The sequence below is a fragment of the Scardinius erythrophthalmus genome (assembly GCF_964197995.2).
Source record: "Scardinius erythrophthalmus genome assembly, chromosome: 22".
NCBI lineage: Eukaryota > Metazoa > Chordata > Actinopteri > Cypriniformes > Leuciscidae > Scardinius > Scardinius erythrophthalmus.
The window spans coordinates 31,196,791-31,219,363 of record NC_138242.1 but is presented as its reverse complement, the minus strand read 5'-3'; the positions used below and the strand labels follow the sequence as shown (position 1 = coordinate 31,219,363).

General features: G+C 40.0%; 1 protein-coding gene across 1 annotated transcript; it reads right to left on the bottom strand.

Moving 5' to 3' along the window:
- Window positions 1-1,768: 1,768 nt before the first annotated feature.
- LOC308682856 (receptor-type tyrosine-protein phosphatase eta) lies at window positions 1,769-17,452 on the bottom strand. The gene is made up of 11 exons (XM_081352796.1): window positions 17,435-17,452; window positions 17,242-17,337; window positions 13,561-14,664; window positions 10,347-10,631; window positions 5,378-5,641; window positions 4,317-4,622; window positions 3,453-3,707; window positions 3,068-3,334; window positions 2,835-2,932; window positions 2,432-2,529; window positions 1,769-2,327 (listed from the first exon to the last, which is right to left on the bottom strand). Exons 2-10 carry the CDS (start codon window positions 17,270-17,272, stop codon window positions 2,455-2,457), a joined length of 2,685 nt encoding a protein of 894 aa, XP_081208922.1. The 5' UTR covers window positions 17,273-17,337; window positions 17,435-17,452; the 3' UTR covers window positions 1,769-2,327; window positions 2,432-2,454.
- Between the last annotated feature and the right edge of the window lie 5,121 nt (window positions 17,453-22,573).

Sequence of the window (22,573 nt, the reverse complement as noted above, 5' to 3'; positions counted from 1 at the left end):
TAGGCCGTGGCATTTAAACGATGCCCAATTGGCACTAAGGGGCCTAAAGTGTGCCAAGAAAACATCCCCCACACCATTACACCACCACCACCAGCCTGCACAGTGGTAACAAGGCATGATGGATCCATGTTCTCATTCTGTTTACGCCAAATTCTGACTCTACCATCTGAATGTCTCAACAGAAATCGAGACTCATCAGACCAGGCAACATTTTTCCAGTCTTCAACTGTCCAATTTTGGTGAGCTCGTGCAAATTGTAGCCTCTTTTTCCTATTTGTAGTGGAGATGAGTGGTACCCGGTGGGGTCTTCTGCTGTTGTAGCCCATCCGCCTCAAGGTTGTGCATGTTGTGGCTTCACAAATGCTTTGCTGCATACCTCGGTTGTAACGAGTGGTTATTTCAGTCAAAGTTGCTCTTCTATCAGCTTGAATCAGTCGGCCCATTCTCCTCTGACCTCTAGCATCAACAAGGCATTTTCACCCACAGGACTGCCGCATACTGGATGTTTTTCCCTTTTCACACCATTCTTTGTAAACGGTTGTGCGTGAAAATCCCAGTAACTGAGCAGATTGTGAAATACTCAGACCGGCCCGTCTGGCACCAACAACCATGCCACGCTCAAAATTGCTTAAATCGCCTTTCTTTCCCATTCTGACATTCAGTTTGGAGTTCAGGAGATTGTCTTGACCCCTAAATGCATTGAAGCAACTGCCATGTGATTGGTTGATTAGATAATTGCATTAATGAGAAATTGAACAGGTGTTCCTAATAATCCTTTAGGTGAGTGTATGTACTGTAACAATGTTAAATGATTGAGTCTTCTGTCAATGTTTACTCATGGCATTACGGCAATAGACCACAAGATGGAAGTGTTGTATTACAGCAAGATTTGTGATGGTGACATTCTGCTTTCCAGTGTATTAGTCAGATTCAAATTATGGCAGATCATGTTGTACCAGATATGAGACGTGTACACATCAAGATGTAAAGTTTCTTGGTCCTCACTAGTTTTATATGTGTTGGTTTGGGAATGAATTCAGCATTGACATTACTTTACGATATAGAATTGCTATAATTACATAATTACTTCTGTAAAGCAGTTTAAAATGGTCCAAACATACAGGACCTTTATTACACAATGGCAACAGTTTAGGATTAGTTAATAAAATGTTTAAAAATCATTAACACAAGAAAAAAAATATACCAGCGTGATCAGAAAAAAATCACCTTAATTCAAAGGGAAAACAGGATTGTTTTTCTGACACAATTGGAAGATTTTTCCCCCCCAGTAAAAACAAAACTTAATATCTTAAGTCATTTTGCTTTTTAAGTAAATGTATCTTGTTTTAAGAACGTTTGTACTGGGAAACAAGACAAAAACACAGAGTAAAAAAAAAAATATTAGGGAGATTATAGTTGGAGATGTGAGTGAATATCAAAAGTCTAAAAGAAACTAATTATACAGAGAACTTATAGTTGTATAACATAGTGGAATAAAGCGAATAAACCCATGTGTAATAATAGCTTTATTTATAATGAACCCAATACCCAAAAAAATCCAAAATAGTTTACAATTAAATGACAATTAAAACTGTAATTCACATGAAGCTAGCAAATGTCTTTGACAAAAAAATGTGTAAATGTTACAAGAATGATATATAGCTCCCTCAACTATAGCAAATATCATCACGCCGCACTATTTACAGTGTATGTCCAGAGCACTTCACCATCCAACACCCTTAAACCAACACACACATAAACACACGTTGGGTTTTCATGTTTTATGGAGTATTTCAATAAACATAATGATTTTTATACCATACAAACCATATATTCTATTCCCTAACCCTTAACACAATCTTTCTACATTTTTACATTTTCAAAAACAACAACAACAACAACAAAAAACAAGTATTATTTATAAACTGTGTGAGGACCCAAACATTTCCCCACAAGCAAATCTAGATGTCTAATAAACCTGCCATTGTATATTACAAATAGTGTAATAGTGTAAAAGCTAGTCTGATAATGCACAAAAAGAGAAAGAAGATCAGATTTGCACTGCACACTAAAACACAAAACTTTCCTCCTAATGAAACATGTCCACTTGAAAACTTACGGTCAGTCGCTGGCTTGAGTTTTTAAGCATAATCAGATTGGCTGCACAAGCCATTTCAACTTAAATTATATTAAACTGAGTTAAATCTTGTATAGCAAACAAAAACAGTTGAAATTGCTTTAATTATTTTGATGAGTTATGTAATGTAAAAACATGTTGCCAACAGTATATATATGAGCACGTCATAGGGATTCAAAGGACACCGTTTCTGTGAAATAAGAGTCAGAGTTAAATATAAATCATACTAATTTGTAATCTTGTTAAGAAATATGAATGATGTGACTGGTTGGATATCCAGCTGTTTTTACAAACCTAGTTTTTGCTTTAAGGATGGATCAAGGTGACCTCTCCACCCACTTCAGCTTCCAGTGGACATCGACACCAAATTTTTCTGTAAAATTTTGATTTAGCTGAAAGACAGAATGGACATTTGAGTTGATTTCACTTGACTTTTCCAGCTGATTTTAGTCATTTGCGTTAAGTTGTTTTTAAATGTTTCTTATTTTAAATGAGCCTTCAAGATAAAAGGTTTAATCTTTTCTAATCAATAGTGCAAATGTATTCATTTTCATAACATTAATCTAAATCTAACTGTTGGGCAGGGATGATCAGGTTGATCATGTATTTCTTGTGTACATTACTTCCATGATCATTATGTTACTGTAAAGTTGCTTTGTCAAAGAACAAGATTGACAGTCACTGAGAAACTCTTCACCTTGTCGAAAAGTTCACCCCGAGTTGTATTTTTTTCACAATGAAGTGGCGTTTGAGAGGAACACAGCATTGTGAGGATCAGTGTCTCCTTCGCAGGCTCTGGAAATAAAGACGGTTTTAAACACCAATAAATATGAAGTCTGTCTTGTTAGAATATCATAATCATAAACCAATAGACATCAATAACAAAGCCGAATGGTTGCTTCATAAACAAACAAAATGTCGTCTCTTTACCTGTGTCTGCATGAGCTTTGACTGGTAAACTCGTATTATCGCCTGCCACAACACTGACATTAAACTCATATCTTGTTCCTGATTTCAATTCATAAAAGATGAACTCTGTCTTATTTGTATATGTTGTGTTGCGCTCCTTCCAAAAAGGAGTGTAATAGTCCACCTTGTACCTAATCACGGCCTCTTCTGATTCTTTTGGAGGTCCCCAGGTTACAGTTATGGAGGTTTTGTAAGAGGTGGCCTTTGCCCACTCAGGACTCATAGGGTCTGTGAATTGATTTGTGAGATGTTAGCTGAAAGGAAAAGCTGATGATGACAGTAATTTTGTAAAAAATCGCTAAATCGACAGTAAAATAATTGTAATTGCAATGTTGTAATTACTCACAGGTGTAAGCTAAACTATTAACAGTATCACTTCTCAGGACACCATTAAGAGTGATAACTGAAACGTCGTACTGCACCCCTGCCTTCAGGTTTTTGAAAGTGTAAGTCAAGCTGGCAGTAATAGTATTTTCCTTGATAATTTGGTCTTGAACCGTTGTGATCATCACATTGAATTTTTCATAATTCCCATCTATTGTCCAGCTGGCTGTAATGTTTTGGGAGTCGGGGGCCAAAGAGAGGCTCACAGTTTTTGGCTCTGCAAGAGAAGCATACCTGTCAACATTTGGATACCAAAATATTTCTGCTTAACTGGTTTGCGCCCAGTGGGATTTTATTTTAATTTTATTTTTTTATAGAAATATTAAAAATACGGGAGAAATACGGGAAAATATTTAAACAGGATAATAGCGGGATAGCAAGGTATAAAATACAGGAGAATCCCGGGAAAAACGGGAGGGTTGACAGGTATGAAGAGAAGAGAAGAGAAGAGAAGAGAAGAGAAGAGAAGAGAAGAGAAGAGAAGAGAAGAGAAGAGAAGAGAAGAGAAGAGAAGAGAAGAGAAGTCTGTTAGAATTCAGGAAATGGTACAACATTGTTGAATGCAGGCTTGAACAAAATCTAAGCAGTCATTTGGAAAATATTTTTTTTGTCACAAGCTTGTTTCCACCATGGAACAATAATTGTGATTCCCCCCAAATTGCATAAAAAAATGCAGTTCTCTTTTTTTATTATTTATTCAGTTGTGGAAACAAGCTTTAGCTGTTTGCTTTATCTACTGTGCTAAGCCTACAGCTTGATATTGGGCACTCTCAAATATAACATATGCATGATATGAAATGGCTTAATAACTGAGCATGAGACTCACCTGTGTATGCTGAGATTACAACCATTTCTCCTGATAGTTTGTCATCATCTGTCAGTGCTGCCACACACAGGCAATACTTAGTGCCATCTATTTTATTCTCCAGTGTTATGGAATTGTGTGTTGTAGTGTTGCAGTCTGTTGTAATTTCGCCGTTTATTGTGATGTTGCAGTCTGTACATTTCTCGTTGTTCTGGACTTTAAGACAATAGCGGTAACTTGAATGGTTCCCAAAGGGGGCATTCCAGGAGGCTTTTATAGCTGTGCTGAGATTGTCTTCTGATTTTAGTTCTGTAACCTTTGAAGGTACTGAAAAATAAACACCAACATAAGCAGATAGTCTATCAAAAACATCGTTTTAGTCAACATTAGTCTCTATAGTCATGGTTACATTCTCGATAGTCATGGTTACAGGAATGCTTGTTACTTTGACAATATGTTTCCATTCACCTGATATGTGGATTTATAGAATACAGAAAAAATGTTAGATGGAAATGCCAAGATGTACATAAATTCTAAAAATGGCTTAGTTCGTAACTTAGTTAGTAAAAATTCTAAATCGGATTAGAAATATGCACAATAACTACCATAGGGAAACATTTACAGATTAAATCCTTTGATGCGCAATGAAAAACATGATTTTTTTTCCTCAAATGAGAGGATGTGATTGGATAACTGGAATATCACAGCATCTCAAATGTTGGTTTGGTGGTTCTGAAACATCTGCGCCAAAGTCTGTCATCAAAAAGATTTGGTTTGATTCCCTCTCAGAAGCGTTTCACACGATTGCGTTCCCAAACACTAAGGCATTCAAATGCAAGAGATCATGACAGAGTTTATTGCATGCTGTCTGCGAGACGCAAGTCATTTGTGATTAGAGCCACAGTTTCTTCCCCGATTGCAGCTACTTCTATTTTTTTATTACAGATATTTGGCCCAACATATGGGATGGAAACACTGCTTTATTCGCAAATATTTTATGCAATAAGTTAAATTTGCAACTGGAAACATGGCTATTGATATTATTTTATGATACAGTGAAGCATGAATCGTTCTGCACTTACTGGTGTAATTGGAAACGCTCATTGGCACACCTTCAGTAGTCTCATTCACTATAGCTGTAACTGTGAACACATACTTGCTTCCTGGAGTTAGACCTGTGATAGTGCACTCTTCACTTTTACAGCTTACATTCCCTTTTGAATTATCTGACATGTTTGTGAAATGTACTGAATAGATGTCTCTGCCTCCTTCTGGTTTACTCCACTTGAGGCTGACACTAACAGTTGTCACACTCACTACTGTCAGATCTTGAACACCGGACGGCTCTGAAAGAGGAACAGCATTCATTCACTCATTAGTCACCATGTTGAAAATGAAGAAATGGATATTTGTTAAATGTGTTGATTAAAAACAAGCCACTGGACAGGTCTACAGAATGATATTCAGATGTGTTAAAGTGCCCCTTTCATGCTTTTGCGGATATTACCTATTATCATGTAGTGTGTGATAGAGCTTTGTGAATGTAAAAGGTCTGCAGTGTTTCAAAGATTATTGTCCCCAAAAGAAAGAAGCAATTCTGAAATGAATTGTCGCTGATTCTAGTCTTACTTCCTGCATGAGGTTTGGAACCAGTTTGCATAATGGTTTTCATTGGCTGTCCGTGAAACAACATCTAGGCTACTTTATGCATGTAAACCTATTGTAGGAGGCTCCGAAACTAAATTAAACTAGCATAATAGGGGCACTTTAAACAAGTAGCCTATAAGTAAAAAGTAGCCAGATTATAACAGTCATACAATTTGCACCTTATACGCTGATTTCACGCAGCCGCCATTTTGAAATCGAAAGTGAGGCTCCGGTGGGAAGAACCCCGGAAGTAAAGATAAACAACAATGCCTTGGACTACCAACCTGAAGCTGCTGCCGTGATTTACACTATTGGATGTTTGTAACGATCACCGGCTGGAGTGCCCTTGAGAGCCACCAGAGGGCACTCCACACTAGACTCTCCTAATCACTCACAAACTACATTTCCCATAACTCACTGCCTGGACTCATCACTCATCACTGATCACATTCACCTGTACCTCATTCACTGATTGCATTCACCTGTCTCATCCTCCTGTTAGCCTGTCTATTTATACCATGTTCATTCATTCACTCACCGCGAAGTCTTGTATGTGTAGCACTGCATCTCTGAGCATTTCCTTGTTGTCATTGTTATTCCTGGTTCTTGATCTCTGCCCGTGTCCTGGTTTTCCTGTTTCTGCCTCACCCTCTGGATTTGTCTGTTTGTTGGATTGCCTGCCTGTGTATGACCTTTGCCTGGATTTTGATTACGATTCTGAATAACACTTTAAATAAACTGCATTTGGATCCTCAACCTTCGTGTCTCGGAGCAGTACGTAACAGAAGACTTCGCCAACATGGATCCAGCAGTTTGTCTCTTCAACCTCCACCAAGGTAACCGTCCAATTGAGGATTTTGTCAAGGAATTTTGTAAGCTTAGCCATGGGGTTAACTTTAATGATGCTGTCTTAAAGGACATTTTTCACCATGGACTTAATGACATTCTTAATTACCTCATGCCTGACAATACCCCTCACTGGACTCTAGTACAATATATAGACCTTGCCCTTTTGCTGAGCAGCTCATCATTTACTGTGGGCTTTACGGATGTGGAGCCCTGCAAGCTCACAGTAATACCTAAGCCAGAGCTTCACGTCAGTCCTGCCGAGCCAGAGCTTCACGTCAGTCCAGCCGAGCCCGCACTTCACGCCAGATCTGCCGAAGCCAAGGCAGTATGCGTCGTGCCCGCCGCCCCTGAGACAGCAAGCGACATGCCCACCGATCCAGAGCCCTTTTCACCGCTGGTCCCGTCCAGCACGGAGCCTTCACCGCTGGTCCCGTCCAGCACAGAGCCCTCTTCGCCGCTGGTCCTGCCCAGCTCAAAGCCCTCTTCGCCGCTGGTCCTGCCCAGCTCAAAGCCCTCTTCGCCGCTGGTCCTACCCAGCTCAAAGCCCTCTTCGCCGCTGGTCCTGCCCAGCTCAAAGCCCTCTTCGCCGCTGGTCCTGCCCAGCTCAAAGCCCTCTTCGCCGCTGGTCCTGCCCAGCTCAAAGCCCTCTTCGCCGCTGGTTCCGTCCAGTTCAGAGCCCTCTTCATTGCTGGTCCTACCCAGCTCAAAGCCCTCGCTGCTGGTCACGTCTGCCGATCCAGAGACTGTTCACGTCACTTCTGCCGATCCAGAGACTGTTCACGTCACTTTTGCCGATCCAGAGACTGTTCACGTAACGTCTGCCCATCAGGAGTCTCGTCCTACTGAGCCTGAATCTGTTCCTCTTCTCTCCTCGCCTGTGTCTTCGGACAAGATGGCCGACTCCACGCCTGTGTCTTCGGACAAGATGGCCGACTACACGCCTGTGTCTTCGGACAAGATGGCCGACTACACGCCTGTGTCTTCGGACAAGATGGCCACCGCCGCTGAACAAGTGTCTCCGGACAAGATGGTCGCCGCCACCGAGCAAGTGTCTCGGGACAAGATGGTCTCCGCCGAGCCAGTGTCCTCAGCAGAGTTACCCTCAGCAGAGATGGCCGCCGACATGCCTTTCCCTGAGCCGGTGTCTGTTCCAGTTCCTGAGCCGGAGCCAGTGTCTGTGTCTGTTCCAGTTCCTGAGCCGGAGCCAGTGTCTGTGTCTGTTCCAGTTCCTGAGCCGGAGCCAGTGTCTGTGTCTGTGTCTGTTCCTGAACCTGAGTCGGTGGTTCCATTGCCAGTTCCGGTGGTACCAGTTCCAGTGCCTGAGCAGTTGGTGCCAGTTCCAGTTCCTGAGCCGTTGGTGTCTGTTCCAGTTTCACCGCCGTGGCCGCCCGAGGGGTCTTCATCGCCGTGGCCGCCCGAGGGGTCTTCACCGCCGTGGCCGCCCGAGGGGTCTTCACCGCCGTGGCCGCCCGAGGGGTCTTCACCGCCGTGGCCGCCCGAGGGGTCTTCACCGCCGTGGCCGCCCGAGGGGTCTTCACCGCCGTGGCCGCCCGAGGGGTCTTCACCGCCGTGGCCGCCCGAGGGGTCTTCACCGCCGTGGCCGCCCCAGAGGTCTCCACCGCCGTGGCTGCCCGAGGGAAAGTCTCCGCTCTGGTCGCCCGACGGACTGTTGTCTCTGCCTTGGTCGTCCGACGGACTGTTGACTCCGCCCTGGTCGCCCGAAGGTTCGTCTCCCCCCTGGTCGCCTGCACAGCCTGCTCCACCCTGGTCGCCTGCACAGCCTGATCCGCCCTGGCCTCCCATCCTGCTGCAGTCTCCAGGTCCTCTGCCGCTCCACGGGCCTGGCCCTCCATCCCGCCCCCGGGTCCGCCTCCGCTCCACCTCCCTCCTGGACAATCTTAGGAGCGTCTGGAATCCGCTCCTTAGAGGGGGGGCTATGTAACGATCACCGGCTGGAGTGCCCTTGAGAGCCACCAGAGGGCACTCCACACTAGACTCTCCTAATCACTCACAAACTACATTTCCCATAACTCACTGCCTGGACTCATCACTCATCACTGATCACATTCACCTGTACCTCATTCACTGATTGCATTCACCTGTCTCATCCTCCTGTTAGCCTGTCTATTTATACCATGTTCATTCATTCACTCACCGCGAAGTCTTGTATGTGTAGCACTGCATCTCTGAGCATTTCCTTGTTGTCATTGTTATTCCTGGTTCTTGATCTCTGCCCGTGTCCTGGTTTTCCTGTTTCTGCCTCACCCTCTGGATTTGTCTGTTTGTTGGATTGCCTGCCTGTGTATGACCTTTGCCTGGATTTTGATTACGATTCTGAATAACACTTTAAATAAACTGCATTTGGATCCTCAACCTTCGTGTCTCGGAGCAGTACGTAACAATGTTAATATCCAATATAGGATATGTATATAATTCATTCCTGCTTCTTTTTTTACTTTCTGAATTATATTTAAAAAAAAATATTTTATTTATAAATGAATTTCACTGTATATAGTCTAAAGTATGAAAGAAATGCATGTACAGTTTTAGAATTGACACAACATCATTAAACACAACAATACGCCATCGCATTCACGACTCTCCAGTGATTAAAGGCGACACTTCCGGTTTTCTTCCCACCGGAGCCTCGCTTTCGATTTCAAAATAACGGCTGCGTGAAATCAGCGTATTATACAGCTGTCTGGAATACTTGATTCTGACTGGTCAATTTTACAAACAAACCATGTTGCAGTTATTATGGTAAAAATACCAAAATTATTTGAGTATTAAAGGGGTGATGAACTGAGAAATCAAATTTTCCTTGAGCTTTTGACATATAAGAGGTCATCATACAATAAGAATAAGTTTCAGAACTGAAAACTTCCTTGTTAGTCCAATAAAAGCTTTTATTGACACCAGGCACAGCGAACGACAGGTTCTTCAAAGTGGGATCTATGAGGTCAAAGGGTATCAAACCCCGCCTCGCAGAAGAAGATCAACGCCTACTTCAACACTCCGGTTTAGCCCCACCCACCGATTCAAGCATTACATGAAACTCATTATAATATGCAAAACTGTTATCCAATTATAGCAGTGGGCGTTTACTTCCAAGTCTTCAATGCGGCACGCCCATAAAACCGAGCGTTTCAGGAGCAAGGCTCAAAACCCGGGCAGAAAATAGCCTATTACTCATTCATTTTGATGGTTTTGAATGTAAAAACCAAGCGAACGTCATAAGTTGACCTCAGACAACAATATTAAAAACTTTTTAAAAGCCAGTTCATGACCCCTTTAATATTACTTGATTGTTTTGTATGTTGTAATGGACTATTTTCTTGGTGATTGCAAGTATAATTATAAAACAATTCAAACTTAAATCAATATGTCATGTCCATGCAATTATTTATTGTGCGAATAGCCATGTAATAAGCGAGATAATGTAGAGTCAGCTGGTTATTATCACAACATAAACTCATGGTGATTGACTGTACATTACTGTACATTATTGTGCTCTACTTTGAAAGCTTGTGCACACTGAAGTCTAAGTCTACTCACTGGTGTAGAAGGAGATGTTCTGTGGATTGAGATCCCTGCCACATTTCACTGGAAACACCTGAACCATGTACAGATTTCCTGGAGTCAGACCCTGTAGTTGTTTATACAGGGCAGTCTCATTGGATATCTGTTTTGTCTGGTTCCCAGTGATGTTCCCAGATGGATTACTCCAGTTCCCAGTGATTTCCACTCTGTAGTGAGTGATGTTCCCAGGTGGATTACTCCAGCTCAGATTGCCCTCATGTGTGGTCACATTGGAAATGTCTATTTGCCCAACAAAACGGACTACGGACAGATAAGTGCAACAATGTATATCAGCAGAAATGTACAAGTTGACTGCACTCTTTAAATAAAAGGATACCAAAGGAGGTTTGATGCCATAGAATAACCATTTTTGGTTCCCCAAAGAACCTTTCAGTAAACAGTTATTAAAATAACCATTTTTGTTATTTTAATATATAACAACCCCGTTTTTTTTTAGGTGTTACACTGAGGTTCAACAGAAATTTGACCAGTACTGAAAAATAAAACCACTTCATTCAACAAATATTCCTTTTTCCCATTTTATATTGTAACAAATAATCCAACAAACCTTTTGTGCAATGGAAATGTTCCATTGTTCTTCATGGAACCATCGATGCAAATATAGAACCATTATTCTATATTTAAGTGTCAGTCTTAAAAAAAAAAGGTTCTATATAAAACCCTTGGGTTCTAGACTAAATTTTAAAGAACACTTTATGCCAAAAAAAGGTTATAAGGAGAAATGTCTTGCATATGAAATGATTTTTTCTAGTGATAACATGTTTACAAGCTGTTTAATTCATAAAAATGAATTTAAACAATTTTTTTTTTCTATATCCTTAGAATAATCCCATAATGGAACTCATAAAAGTTTCTATACATTCAAGAGCCTAACAGAAGCCTTTAAGGGTTCTATAGATACTTGTTGCTTTATTGGCATTGATGGTTCCACGAAGAACATTTAACATCCATGAAACCTTTCCTTTTAGTCGATAAAGGTTTCTCAGATTTTCAAAAAGTTCTTAAACTTTTAAAATGTTTTTTTAAGGGTTTTAAAACTGTGGGTCACGCAAGTCTACACGATATATCAACATTAAATAATCACGATATTGCTCAGTGCGATTTTTCTGAATGGAAAAGGCTGTGATACATTATATAAATATATGCGTAGTGTGTTTCAAAGTGAAGTGCATGACGACGTTTTCAGGGTCTTAGAACACCTCGGTTAATTTTTAAGCGGCTTAATAATGAGAAGAAACTCATTCACTCCAATCCCTGTGCTTTTTACATTTTTTATGTACATATTTTACATACTCTTTAATGTCTGTAAATTAAGAATTTATTACATTGATTAGTGTTGAAATCCTGTAGTTGTGCTTATAATTAAAATATAATTATTATCTTCTGTCATATTTTGGCGGGTCTTTGAGATGGATTAGCTTATACTTGTCTAGGCGGGTCCTGGACTGGTTTGGGAAAAAGTTTGGGAACCCCTGCTCTATGGCATCACCATGAAAACCCCCTTTTGGGACCTTTATTTTAAGAGAGTAAGAGCATCAACATTATAACTCTAATAATATGATGCTGTGCTCTAATGCCCTGTTTACACCTGGCATTAAGATGTGTTTTTGTTGATCTGATCACAAGTGGACGACGCTAAATATCCCCTGATATGATTGTAAAGCGCTTTGGGTGTACAGTACATATGAAAGCGCAATATAAATGTCTCATTCATTCACATTCACATACTAATACAGGTGTAAAATGTTATGAGCTTGTCCACTTTCAACCACTTCCAGAGGTCGCGTAAAACACATTCGACCGGACTGATTTCGTAGTGTGAACGCTCATGTGATCAAATGCGTTCGGACCGCCACAAAAGACCATCTTCTCTCCGTCTACTGATCTAATGTGTAAACATTATGGGAAGTGCGCTAGCCAGACGGGATCTAAACTGTCAGCTGAAGACCCAAGTTTGGTTTAAAGGGGAAAAACGTACTAAGCACAATGTTCTCTCACCATTCCTGTTTTCTAACACTCACTCACAGCGCTCGACTGGTCTTGCGGCTTCAGAGCATAAACTAAAGCTGATGCCGTGCGTTTCCGTCATCATGCGCATTCATATTTTAATTGCGTGAGCTCATTTCGTCCATTAGATCAAAATATCTGAAAAAGCCCACACATTTACCCACCGATAGACCCTCCCCTTGAAGAAATCAGGACAGAAGTGGTTGAAAGTGAACAAAAGAGACAGATTTAAACACCAGGGGCCCTATTTTAACGATCTGAAATGCAAGTATCAAACGCGAAACGCAAGTAACTTTGTGGGCGGATCTCGGGCGCTGTTGCTATTATACCGGCGGGATAAATGATTCTTGCGCCCGACGCAAATCTAAAATGTGTTGGTCTGAAGTAGCTTCATTATTCATAGGTGTGGTTTGGGCGTAACGTGAAATAAACCAATCAGAGCGACATCTCACATTCCCTTTAAGAGCAGACGCGCTTAATCCATAGCGGATTGCTATTATAACGGCGGATTTGCCAGGAGCGGTTCACAGCCAAGGAGAACTGTGTAAAACACAGAGAAGTGACATTGGGGATGGAGAAACACAGCCAAATTAGCTTCGCTTAAACAGGCGTATGATAATTTTGGTAAATGTGTAAGCTAGATTTATGCCTATTTTTTCACATCTTCATGGACACAACAATGATTTCCCTCATGTGGAATATTTTTCCTTGTAATTATGTATGGTTTGCAAAAATTGGAACTGCTGCGTCTGTGTGTAGATGAGAGAAGAAAAGTGTCTGCGCACACGCTACATTATGGCCAAGCATGCGCCCTTAAAATAGCATCTGAATGCGCCACTGACTTTAGACGAGGTTTCTCCTGGTCTGTGGCGGAATTGTTTTCTGAAACTGCAAAATAGCACCAGGGAACGTTTGCGCCGGAACACGCCTCCTCTTTTCGCTGAACCGCCCCCAGGAGCGCAAGTTCATTCCCTAATTTACCGGCGTGCGTCTGTCGAGGGAAAAATAGGAATGATACATGCGTCGGTGTACAAAGTCAATTACGCTGGGTGTAAGATAGGGCCCCAGGTGTAAACAGAAATGTCTCCCTCGTCTTGAGATCCGATCGACTAAAACACATCTTTATACCAGGTGTAAACAGGGCCTAAAACAAAGTCCTTACCATCATAACAGATGAAGGGTAGAGTTTCGTTGCAATTTTTTTCCTTCCACATGCCAAAGCTGAGCAGGACCACACAAGCATCCTCGATGTACACTTCAGGATCTGGCTCGGGTTCGAAGACGCAGTTGCTGGTTGTGGTGCTCTCTGTCGTGGTGCTCTCTGTCGTGGTGCTATTTATCGTGGTGTTCATTGTCCCAGAACCAGCTGTTGTAAAGATGGTGCTAAATGTTGTGGCATTCGGGGTGGTGCTTTGCGTTGTGGGATTTGGGGTGGTGCTGTGTGTTGTGGGATTCAGGGTGGTGCTATATGTTGTGGTCTTAGGGGTGAACCCAAAGTACTCTTGCACGTTATGTTCAAGCTCATCATATGTCATATTTGTCACATTGAAGCAGTCAAGGATTTGATCAAGAACAGGACAAATATATGTGTTGTTAGTGAAATTCTGTGTTGAGGTTGCCGGAGAAGTTCCTGTTGAGGTTTGTGTTGAGGTTTGTGTTGAGGTTGGTGTTGAGGTTGGTGTTGAGGTTTGTGTTGAGGTTTGTGTTGAGGTTTGTGTTGAGGTTGGTGTTGAGGTTGGTGTTGAGGTTTGTGTTGAGGTTTCTGTTGAGGTCACTGGAGTAGACGTCGTAGCAGTTATAGTGGTGCTCAGTGGACTTTGTGTAGTTGAAAAACATTTAGGAATCATTTTCTTAACTTTATTTGGCAGAGGATGACCAGGGTACCAATTCTGATATGTAACAGGATCCCCATTGGACCATCTGGACCATGGGATGGTGCCATTGAAGCTCCTGCGGAGCCCAGTCCAGTAGTCCAAAGAGAGGTTCTGCACGATGAGGTGGACATTTCTACTGGTGATGGTGGCCAGCTCTTTGAAACAGGCCTGACAGTGGTTCCTGGCCTCATCCCATTTGGTAATATTCTGATTGAATCCGGTGTCATTCAATGTGGCATTGGACTGATCGAGTCCGGTCCCATTCCATGTGGTATTGGACTGATGGAGTCCGGTCTCATTCAATGTGGAATTGGACTGATCGAGTCCGGTCCCATTCCATGTGGTATCGGGGGAAATAAAAAAATAATCCTCCTCTGCCCATATGACTGAGCCTGAATGTAATCAATTGATAAACAAGCTGTCATAACATTTGCATACACCTCAAAAATAATACTTCTCTGAACCCTCTGGTGCTCCTCAGTTTGGGATCACACTCAAACTCCTCCCAGTCAAAAGTGTCTGAACACCTCAAAAGTAACTTTTTAACTTTCCCCCGCCATTGACAAGATTTTATGTAATCTGGCGTATGTATGTAAATTGCTTTAATATAAAAACAACCATTATAGAAATACCATGGATGTAACTAGAACCATCGTTTGGTCGGTAACACTTCACATGTAAAGAAAAGCTATATTTAAAATGTTTGTTTGTGTTATTGTTAGCTACAAGGGCGTAGGTTTGATTTTGAAATTGGTGGGGATGGGGACATCCCCTGAAGCTGAGCTGCATCTGTCATTAAAGGGTACAGTTCACCCAAATATGAACAATCTGTCATCATGTACTCTCCCTCAAGTTGTTTTAAACCTGTTTGCATTTATTTCTTCTTATGAACACAAAAGAAGATATTTTGAAGCTAATGTCGGTAACCAGACAGTTGATGGACCCCATTGACTTCCATAGTAGAAAAAAAAACCTCAATACTGGTTACCGACATTCTTCAAAATACCTTTGTATTCAGCAGAAGAAAGAAATGCATACAGGTTTGAAACAACTTGAGGGAGAGTAAATGATGACAGAATTTTCATTTAAAAGTGAACTTACAGAAATTAACTGTTGGCATATTTGTTTCACATCAATAATGTCCAGTTTGTCCTGTTGGACATGACACACAGCAATACTGTTAAGTGTCACTTGTGCCATTGTTCTGAGCCAGGTTTTCAGTGTCCTAAGGGCACCGACACTTCTTTCAGCCTCAGCTGATGAGACTGGGATGACAAGGGTTTCAACTTCATCAAACATTACTCTCATTTCAACTAGAACAAGCAATGTTGTGTTTTTATGTTTTATGGGGACTTTTTACAGACATAATGATTTTATACTGTATGGTATATTATATGTTAACACATGATGTGTGTTAAGCAGGCGGGACTCAGATATATTAACCGTTTGTGTACCGTGAATTGCGCATTTTTCTCAGAACTCTCCTGTAAGAGATTTTAATCTAAATAAGATGTTTCCTGATTAAATAAAATAAGCCTAATACATAAAAACCACAAGACACAACCGGACAACAGTGGTTATATATAAATATATTTTAAGTTTTGATCGAAATTATTGATAGGGACATATCAGTGTCACTGGATATTGGTAGGGACACGTCCCTAGCGTCCCTACTAAATTCTACGCCCCTGGTTAGCTATACTCAAAAGAACTCTTTGGTTGATTCAATTGTGGACAGTGTTTCCACATGATGGTAACATGTACTAAATGATGAACTAAAATATCAGCTAAATTTGGGACATGTTTACATGACAGCGATATACTAAAAACAGAAAAGTTTTTCACGTATAGACAACAACATTGTCAAAACGATCCCCATTCACAATCCACAAAAACAATACTAATTTTAAGGCAATAATTATGATACATGTTTACACAATTTTTAAAACACAATTAACCCATACATTTTGTCTAATATATTTTTCAGTTAACCCCTTCAATAATGTGTGCTTTTTTTTCCCTGCATTTGCAGATTTGTAGATTGTACCCCTCTAAAATTCATTTATTTCTATGGCGCCTATATGTGACCATTAGGAGTACAAGTGTGGATATTTTTTTAAGACCGTTTAACCTTTTCAAAAAATGCCACAATTGTGTTTACATAGCAAAAATCACAAAGTGTCATATCATATTGATGACATACATTTTGTTTAAAAATCAAAAGTATTTTTTTTTCTGCCAAAAGTGACTGAAGAGCACTAGAGGGTTAAGCAAGTTTGTCTTAGCATCCAGGTAAAATATCTAGAAACACTTCATAGATCATATCTTCAATAAAATTTAATGTTGCTTACTGCACTAGACAGTTGCAACAAAGCACATTTCAAGCTTACAAAACTGTTAATGGTTCACCATTTATGCATGCTACTGTGAAAACAATGCAAATATAAGGAATATTGCTCATCATTTAGGCTTGGTTATGCAAACTTTAGGCAAGCCAGGGAGTTTTTCCAGGAAGCTTTTGAGGTTGTAAATGCAAACTATGAAAGTGGATTAAAAGAAGAACTGTTGCACAACTGTCCAACATGATTATAAAATAATAAATGTACTTGGAACCTTGCAAAAGTCATCAGAAACATGCAAGACATAATTTTGATATTTAAATACCGCAAAAAAAGTGTTATACATACACAACCAGTCAAATACGTTTGGAATAATTATTTGTTTTTGAAAGAAGATGTGCTGTTACATTCAAAAATATGAAGCAGCACAACTGTTTTCAATGGATATTACAATGGAAAAAAAATCACAATTTACAGTTTTTCAATTTACATTTGATCAAATGGAAGCCTTTTTTAATTTTTTTATTTTTTTATCTGAATTATCCAAACGTTTGACCTGTAGTGTATGTGTGTGTGTCCTCTAAGCAAATATAGGGTTAAGTAAAAACTTCTGTCAGTTTACAGACTTACTCAGGAGAAGTGTCAGCCACAGTGTCTTCATCTCACATCTGCTTCTCACGATTCGCTGGATGTCAATCTCAGGTCAGGACGGGAAATGTTCAACACCTTTTTGAGTAATGAAAACAGCATCATCAATTAACAACCTGAAAGGAGCCAGAAAGACTAACTAGACTCTTCAGATTAAGATACACCATTGACTCACTCGGTCTTTAAAACTCTCCTTCCCACCGATCGTCCAGATCTGATTCTGAGCTCTACAGTCTGAACTCTAACAACAACCTATTCACACAGTGACTTTGCATAAGCAACCTCAACATTTCCATTGATTCTGCAGTTGCAAATTGCTGGACTCAGCTGAAACATGTGACAATGTCAGAGGTGTTTTTAAGACCAGAACTCCAAGACCAAGACTAAGACCAAGACCAATCAAGACCATAGTGATGATTGAGCATTAGTGATGAACACCTGCTGTTAACAAGCGGAACCACTGAAGGAAAGACAAACAACAAGAACATAAAAAGTGATGAGGAGAAACACAAGAAATACATCTGACTTCCAGCCACCGAAGATTAAATCAACTGAAGATACAATGCATTCAATCTCTCATAATCTCAGCAGAGGAGGATTAAACAACTCACCATAACTTTACACACCTTATTCTGTCAAACGTCTACAAAAGTTCTTATTAAGAATTAAATAAAGTCATCATTATAGTGATAAGTGTTTGCTTTAGCTGGGCTCTTGACCCTTATTTTGTCTTTTTTTGGCAGCTGTTACAATGTTTATAATATATATGTCCAGGTAACTATTGATAGTGATGTATCATCATGAAGTGGCCTGAGTAATCTGAAACCCATCCACTGATTATTAGTGTTGTGTGTGCTAATAATATTTTAAACTTTGCATTACCAACACTGATACTGTAGCATTTTCAGCAAATTCAGCAGTGTTTTATTAATAATGGAGTTTAAAAACACATTGTACATAAATTATGCTGTACCATTCAGACATTAACAATCAGCATATGAATCTCAACAACGGTGACAGCCAACAAAAGCTTCATGCAGCAATGCATTCTGGTTGCTTTCTGGTTGCAATTCTAACTATTTGCTTTTATGTTTGCGCTTGTTTTGTGATGTTCAGAGTTTACCTGAATTTTTTGTTGATTTTCACCATTGGTAAGGTTTGTATGATGCGAGTTGATGTCAAAATATGTCTCAATGTCCATTCAAATGAAACATTCAATAAACCATCAACATTATCTACACTGTAACAATTTGCCAGGCATTTACAGGATTAAAGAATATATTTTAGAATAAATGTCAATGACTGTAGTCAAGTCAAGTCACCTTCATTTAAATAGCGCTTTTAACAATATAGATTGTTTCAAAGCAGCTTTACAGTGATAATAGGAAATTACAGTAACATATATTGTTTTGGCTTCACTGCAGCTCTAGAATAAAGTTATTGTCCAGATAAAGTTAGTTTTGATTGATTCACTTCTGTTGCAAAGATCATTCGTTATTAACTTAGGGGGCGCTAACACGACACCGTTCTAACAGAAAACACTAAACGCGCTCCGGCCCGCTCATCCGCACAAAACAGTGACTGGTGGCTCGAGAACGCAAACCCTGAAATAGATTCCTAGGTGCAAGCCTTGAAAATTTTGAGAGAGTAATAAATAAATAAAACATTTCTGTAGTCAGAAATTTACTTTGAAATCAATGCATGCTGGGACATTTTGTCAACCGCAGAATGATGCTAACATATTTTTTTTATAAACACACTGTCACTTCACAGCAACCAAAGAACAAAAAATAATAATTTAAAAAAGTCCACGGTCAAGAGCTCAATTAAAGCAAACACTGATCACCATAATGGCGACTCTCAAAGAACCTTAGAATAAAACTTCAACAATAATGGTGTTAATTACCAAATTACATGGTGCTTTTCAAATGGAAGGCTGCATCTTTCTTGGTTCAGTCCTTCTGAGGCTTCAAAGCTAGAGTCCTCTTCAGCTTTAAACGCTAGAATGAGACGGTCTAGTAAATGCCCATGTCTACGTCACACATGTTCCACTCCCCATGACCACAGCCTTCATCTCCGAAAACATTATTTCTGTCTTACATTTCATAATGAACTCAGACAAGCTCTGTGCCAACTAGTTTTCCGTCAGTTCTTTTTCGTGAATTGGAATGTGTGCAAAGGATTGTGTGTGATTTAAGACCACAAAAGGATTGTGATTGATGCATCTTTCATGAGCCGAATAAAGGACGCAAACGAAGGCAGTATTCCAAGGATTCTTCAAATTGAGACATCCTTCAGCGGAGGTTGATGACTTGGCATTCAAGATATGCAGCCTTACTAGTGTAACTGGTCCTATTTGACCAGCTCAGAGTGGGATTTGAACTGGGGTGTCCGGCTTGGGACAAGTATGCTAATGACTGCAGCCACTAGCATGCCTCTTGAGGCCAGGGGAGTGAAGTTTATAACTGGCTAACATCCATTACACTCAACCCCTAAACCTTACTAATTTACGGGTCACGGCACCAAATCTAACCGGTCATACTCAACCTGCTCTAAGCGGGATGTCTCCGGCATGGGAGGCGGGCGTGCTAACAATGACGCTAAAGACCGCAGCCACTAGCATGCCTTTTAAAGCCAGGCGAGTGAGGTTTACACGCACAGCCCTTACTGGCCTACATCGGTTACACTCACCACTGTAAACCTCACTCACATCCAGGTCACGGCACCAAATGTAACCAGTCTTAGTCGACCCGCTACAAGAGGGGAGTGAGGTTTACACGCTCAGCTCTTACTGGCCTACGTCCATTACACGATGATGCAGTCTTCTGTTTCAGAAGCATGTTCAGTTTTACTAATCAAGGTCTTCAGGGTTACTCGGAAAATTAGCAGAGCTGGAGACCCCTGATCTAAAAGGATTTACAAATGAAGCGCCTGACAATCATTTAGGGCTCTATATAGAAATTGAACTGAATTGATCTAGTTTTATCAGACTTCTCAAAGTGGATGAGAAACATTTGTGAAGAGCAGAAGCCAATCAATAGACAAAATGATTTTGCACGATTTGACACATTTTCTTTGTTGGGGACACTTAATATTCAACAATGTTATTGATTTGACTGCACTGACACTATTAGATGAGAACTGAACCGAGCGGGACAATGACATCACTGTTTTCTCCAAAGCTGCTTTATAAATTACATTAACTAAAATAATAATTGATGATCTTTACAACGGACCTGAATCAACACTGAACTGACTTCAGCCGAACAATGACACTATTTTCTGCTGTACAGCCAAAATGAATTCTGTTTTGCATCACTGAATCATTTTCCAGTATCACTGTGAAACAGTCTGTATTGTATATAGGGCTATAGAAATAAAGGTGACTTGATGCTCACTGGCTTCTAACTCCTACTTCAACTTTATTAAAATTCAAAACAACAAGGCAAGAGTGCAGAGTAGATTATTAAACGTTCACATTTGGTCCATCCACTATATCTTCAGTATTTAGCTGAATCCCTATCCAGTGAGGTAAACAGCAGCTCTTATCATATCATCTTATCATAGAGCTCATTTTAGTGCAACTCATTTGCATTTCCATTCAACATCCTGTAAGACGAGACCTGGTCTGATATTTATCTTCATTTTTGATCTATTAACCTTATACCTTAAACAGGTTTTTTTTTTTTTTTTTTTTTACAATTTGAGTTATTGTGATTAAGGTATAAAATGTGTAATGTTTAAAAATGACACTTTCCAAATAATGTGATGCATATTTTTAAACATTAAAGGTGCTTCTCGCTTGCTGACCGAACTTCCATTGCAAGCTTGAGTTTTTAAAAAATCTCAGATTCATTTGTTGTTCAAGTCATCAGCCATATCACCCTGTAGCCCACTGAAGCTAAGCAGGGCTGAGCCTGGATGGGAGACTCCTGGGGAAACTAGACTGCTGCTGGAAGAGGCCAGCAGGGGGCGCTCACTATAACACCACAGTATATAGACGGGGACATTATACTGTCAAAAAGCACCGTCCTTCAGATGAGATGTTAACCCGAGGTGCTGACTCTCTGTGGTCATTAAAAATCCCAGGATTTTTAATTAGTGGTTGAGGAGTCCAACTAATTATTAAATATTTTTCCATGCACAACTTAAAAAATAAACTTTAATAAAAAAATAAAAAAAAACTCACTTTTTGCAGAGACATCTCTTCTCTTCTCTGATGATGAGGGCGAGGTGACCTGTCACTCACATGAGATCCACCAATAGCAAACCACAATCATCTAATCAATTCCCCACAGACAAAATCAAGCCCCGCCCTTCATTTGTTCCGTTTCACTCGATTATACCAAAGTGAAGTCCCTTTCAAGGAAAGCCTGATCTCTCGGCGGCCATATTTGCAACTCCTCCGGTTAGCAATTTTGGGCACCCGACCTTTTCACAGACTGTGATGACGTGCTTTAACGGTCATCAGTATCCTAAATCTTGCAAAGTTTTTATATTTCCATTTTTTTAAATACATTTATGTACATTTATAACACTATACGTAGTAAAAACTAGTTAATACTGTGACGCTGCTGTGAGGGTGTTTGTAAAGGCTGTGACATGGTAAAGTTGACATCTTTCTCTCTTCTGACTGCCGTTAACAATCTCTATTGTTTTCCTCTTTTTTTTTTTTTTTTGAAAGTTGTGAAAACACTGTTGTTGAGTTATTCTTTTGCTATTTGAGCAAATGGGAACACAAAGAAAATATTTAATGTATTCTCTCATTCACCACTGTAGAATTTTACCCAGCTATGACGACTTCTGCTTCTGGGAAACCCGGAAATGTGAAAAGGGTCTATAGGAGTGAATAAACTTTCTATATCTATATTTTTTTTATTATACGTCACAATAGGGAGGAAGAGACTAGAGCAACTTCCATTTCATGTCGACTTTAAAGTTGCAAAATAAGTCAATAATTAAACTAATACAATTTCAGCTGTAAAGCAATAGTGTCATTATTCAGCTCAAGTGAGTTCAGTGTTGATGCAAGTTAGTTAAATAACAGTTTTAAATGTTGCAAAGTTCATCAAACTCAATTCAAGTATAAAGCAAAACATATATATTATAAAATGGTATAGTGATGAAGTGAGGTTTTAAAGGTCACACTTATTGGCGAATCATGATGATTGCATGATATATTTGATGTTGTGTTTGACAGGATGAGAAGAACGAGCTCCTCCTGAACTTTCATTAGAGCCTCATTTAAATAAAAGATTTCTCCATTTGCATATTGATCAGATCTTCAGTGTGTGAGAGTGTTTATAGTGCTGTG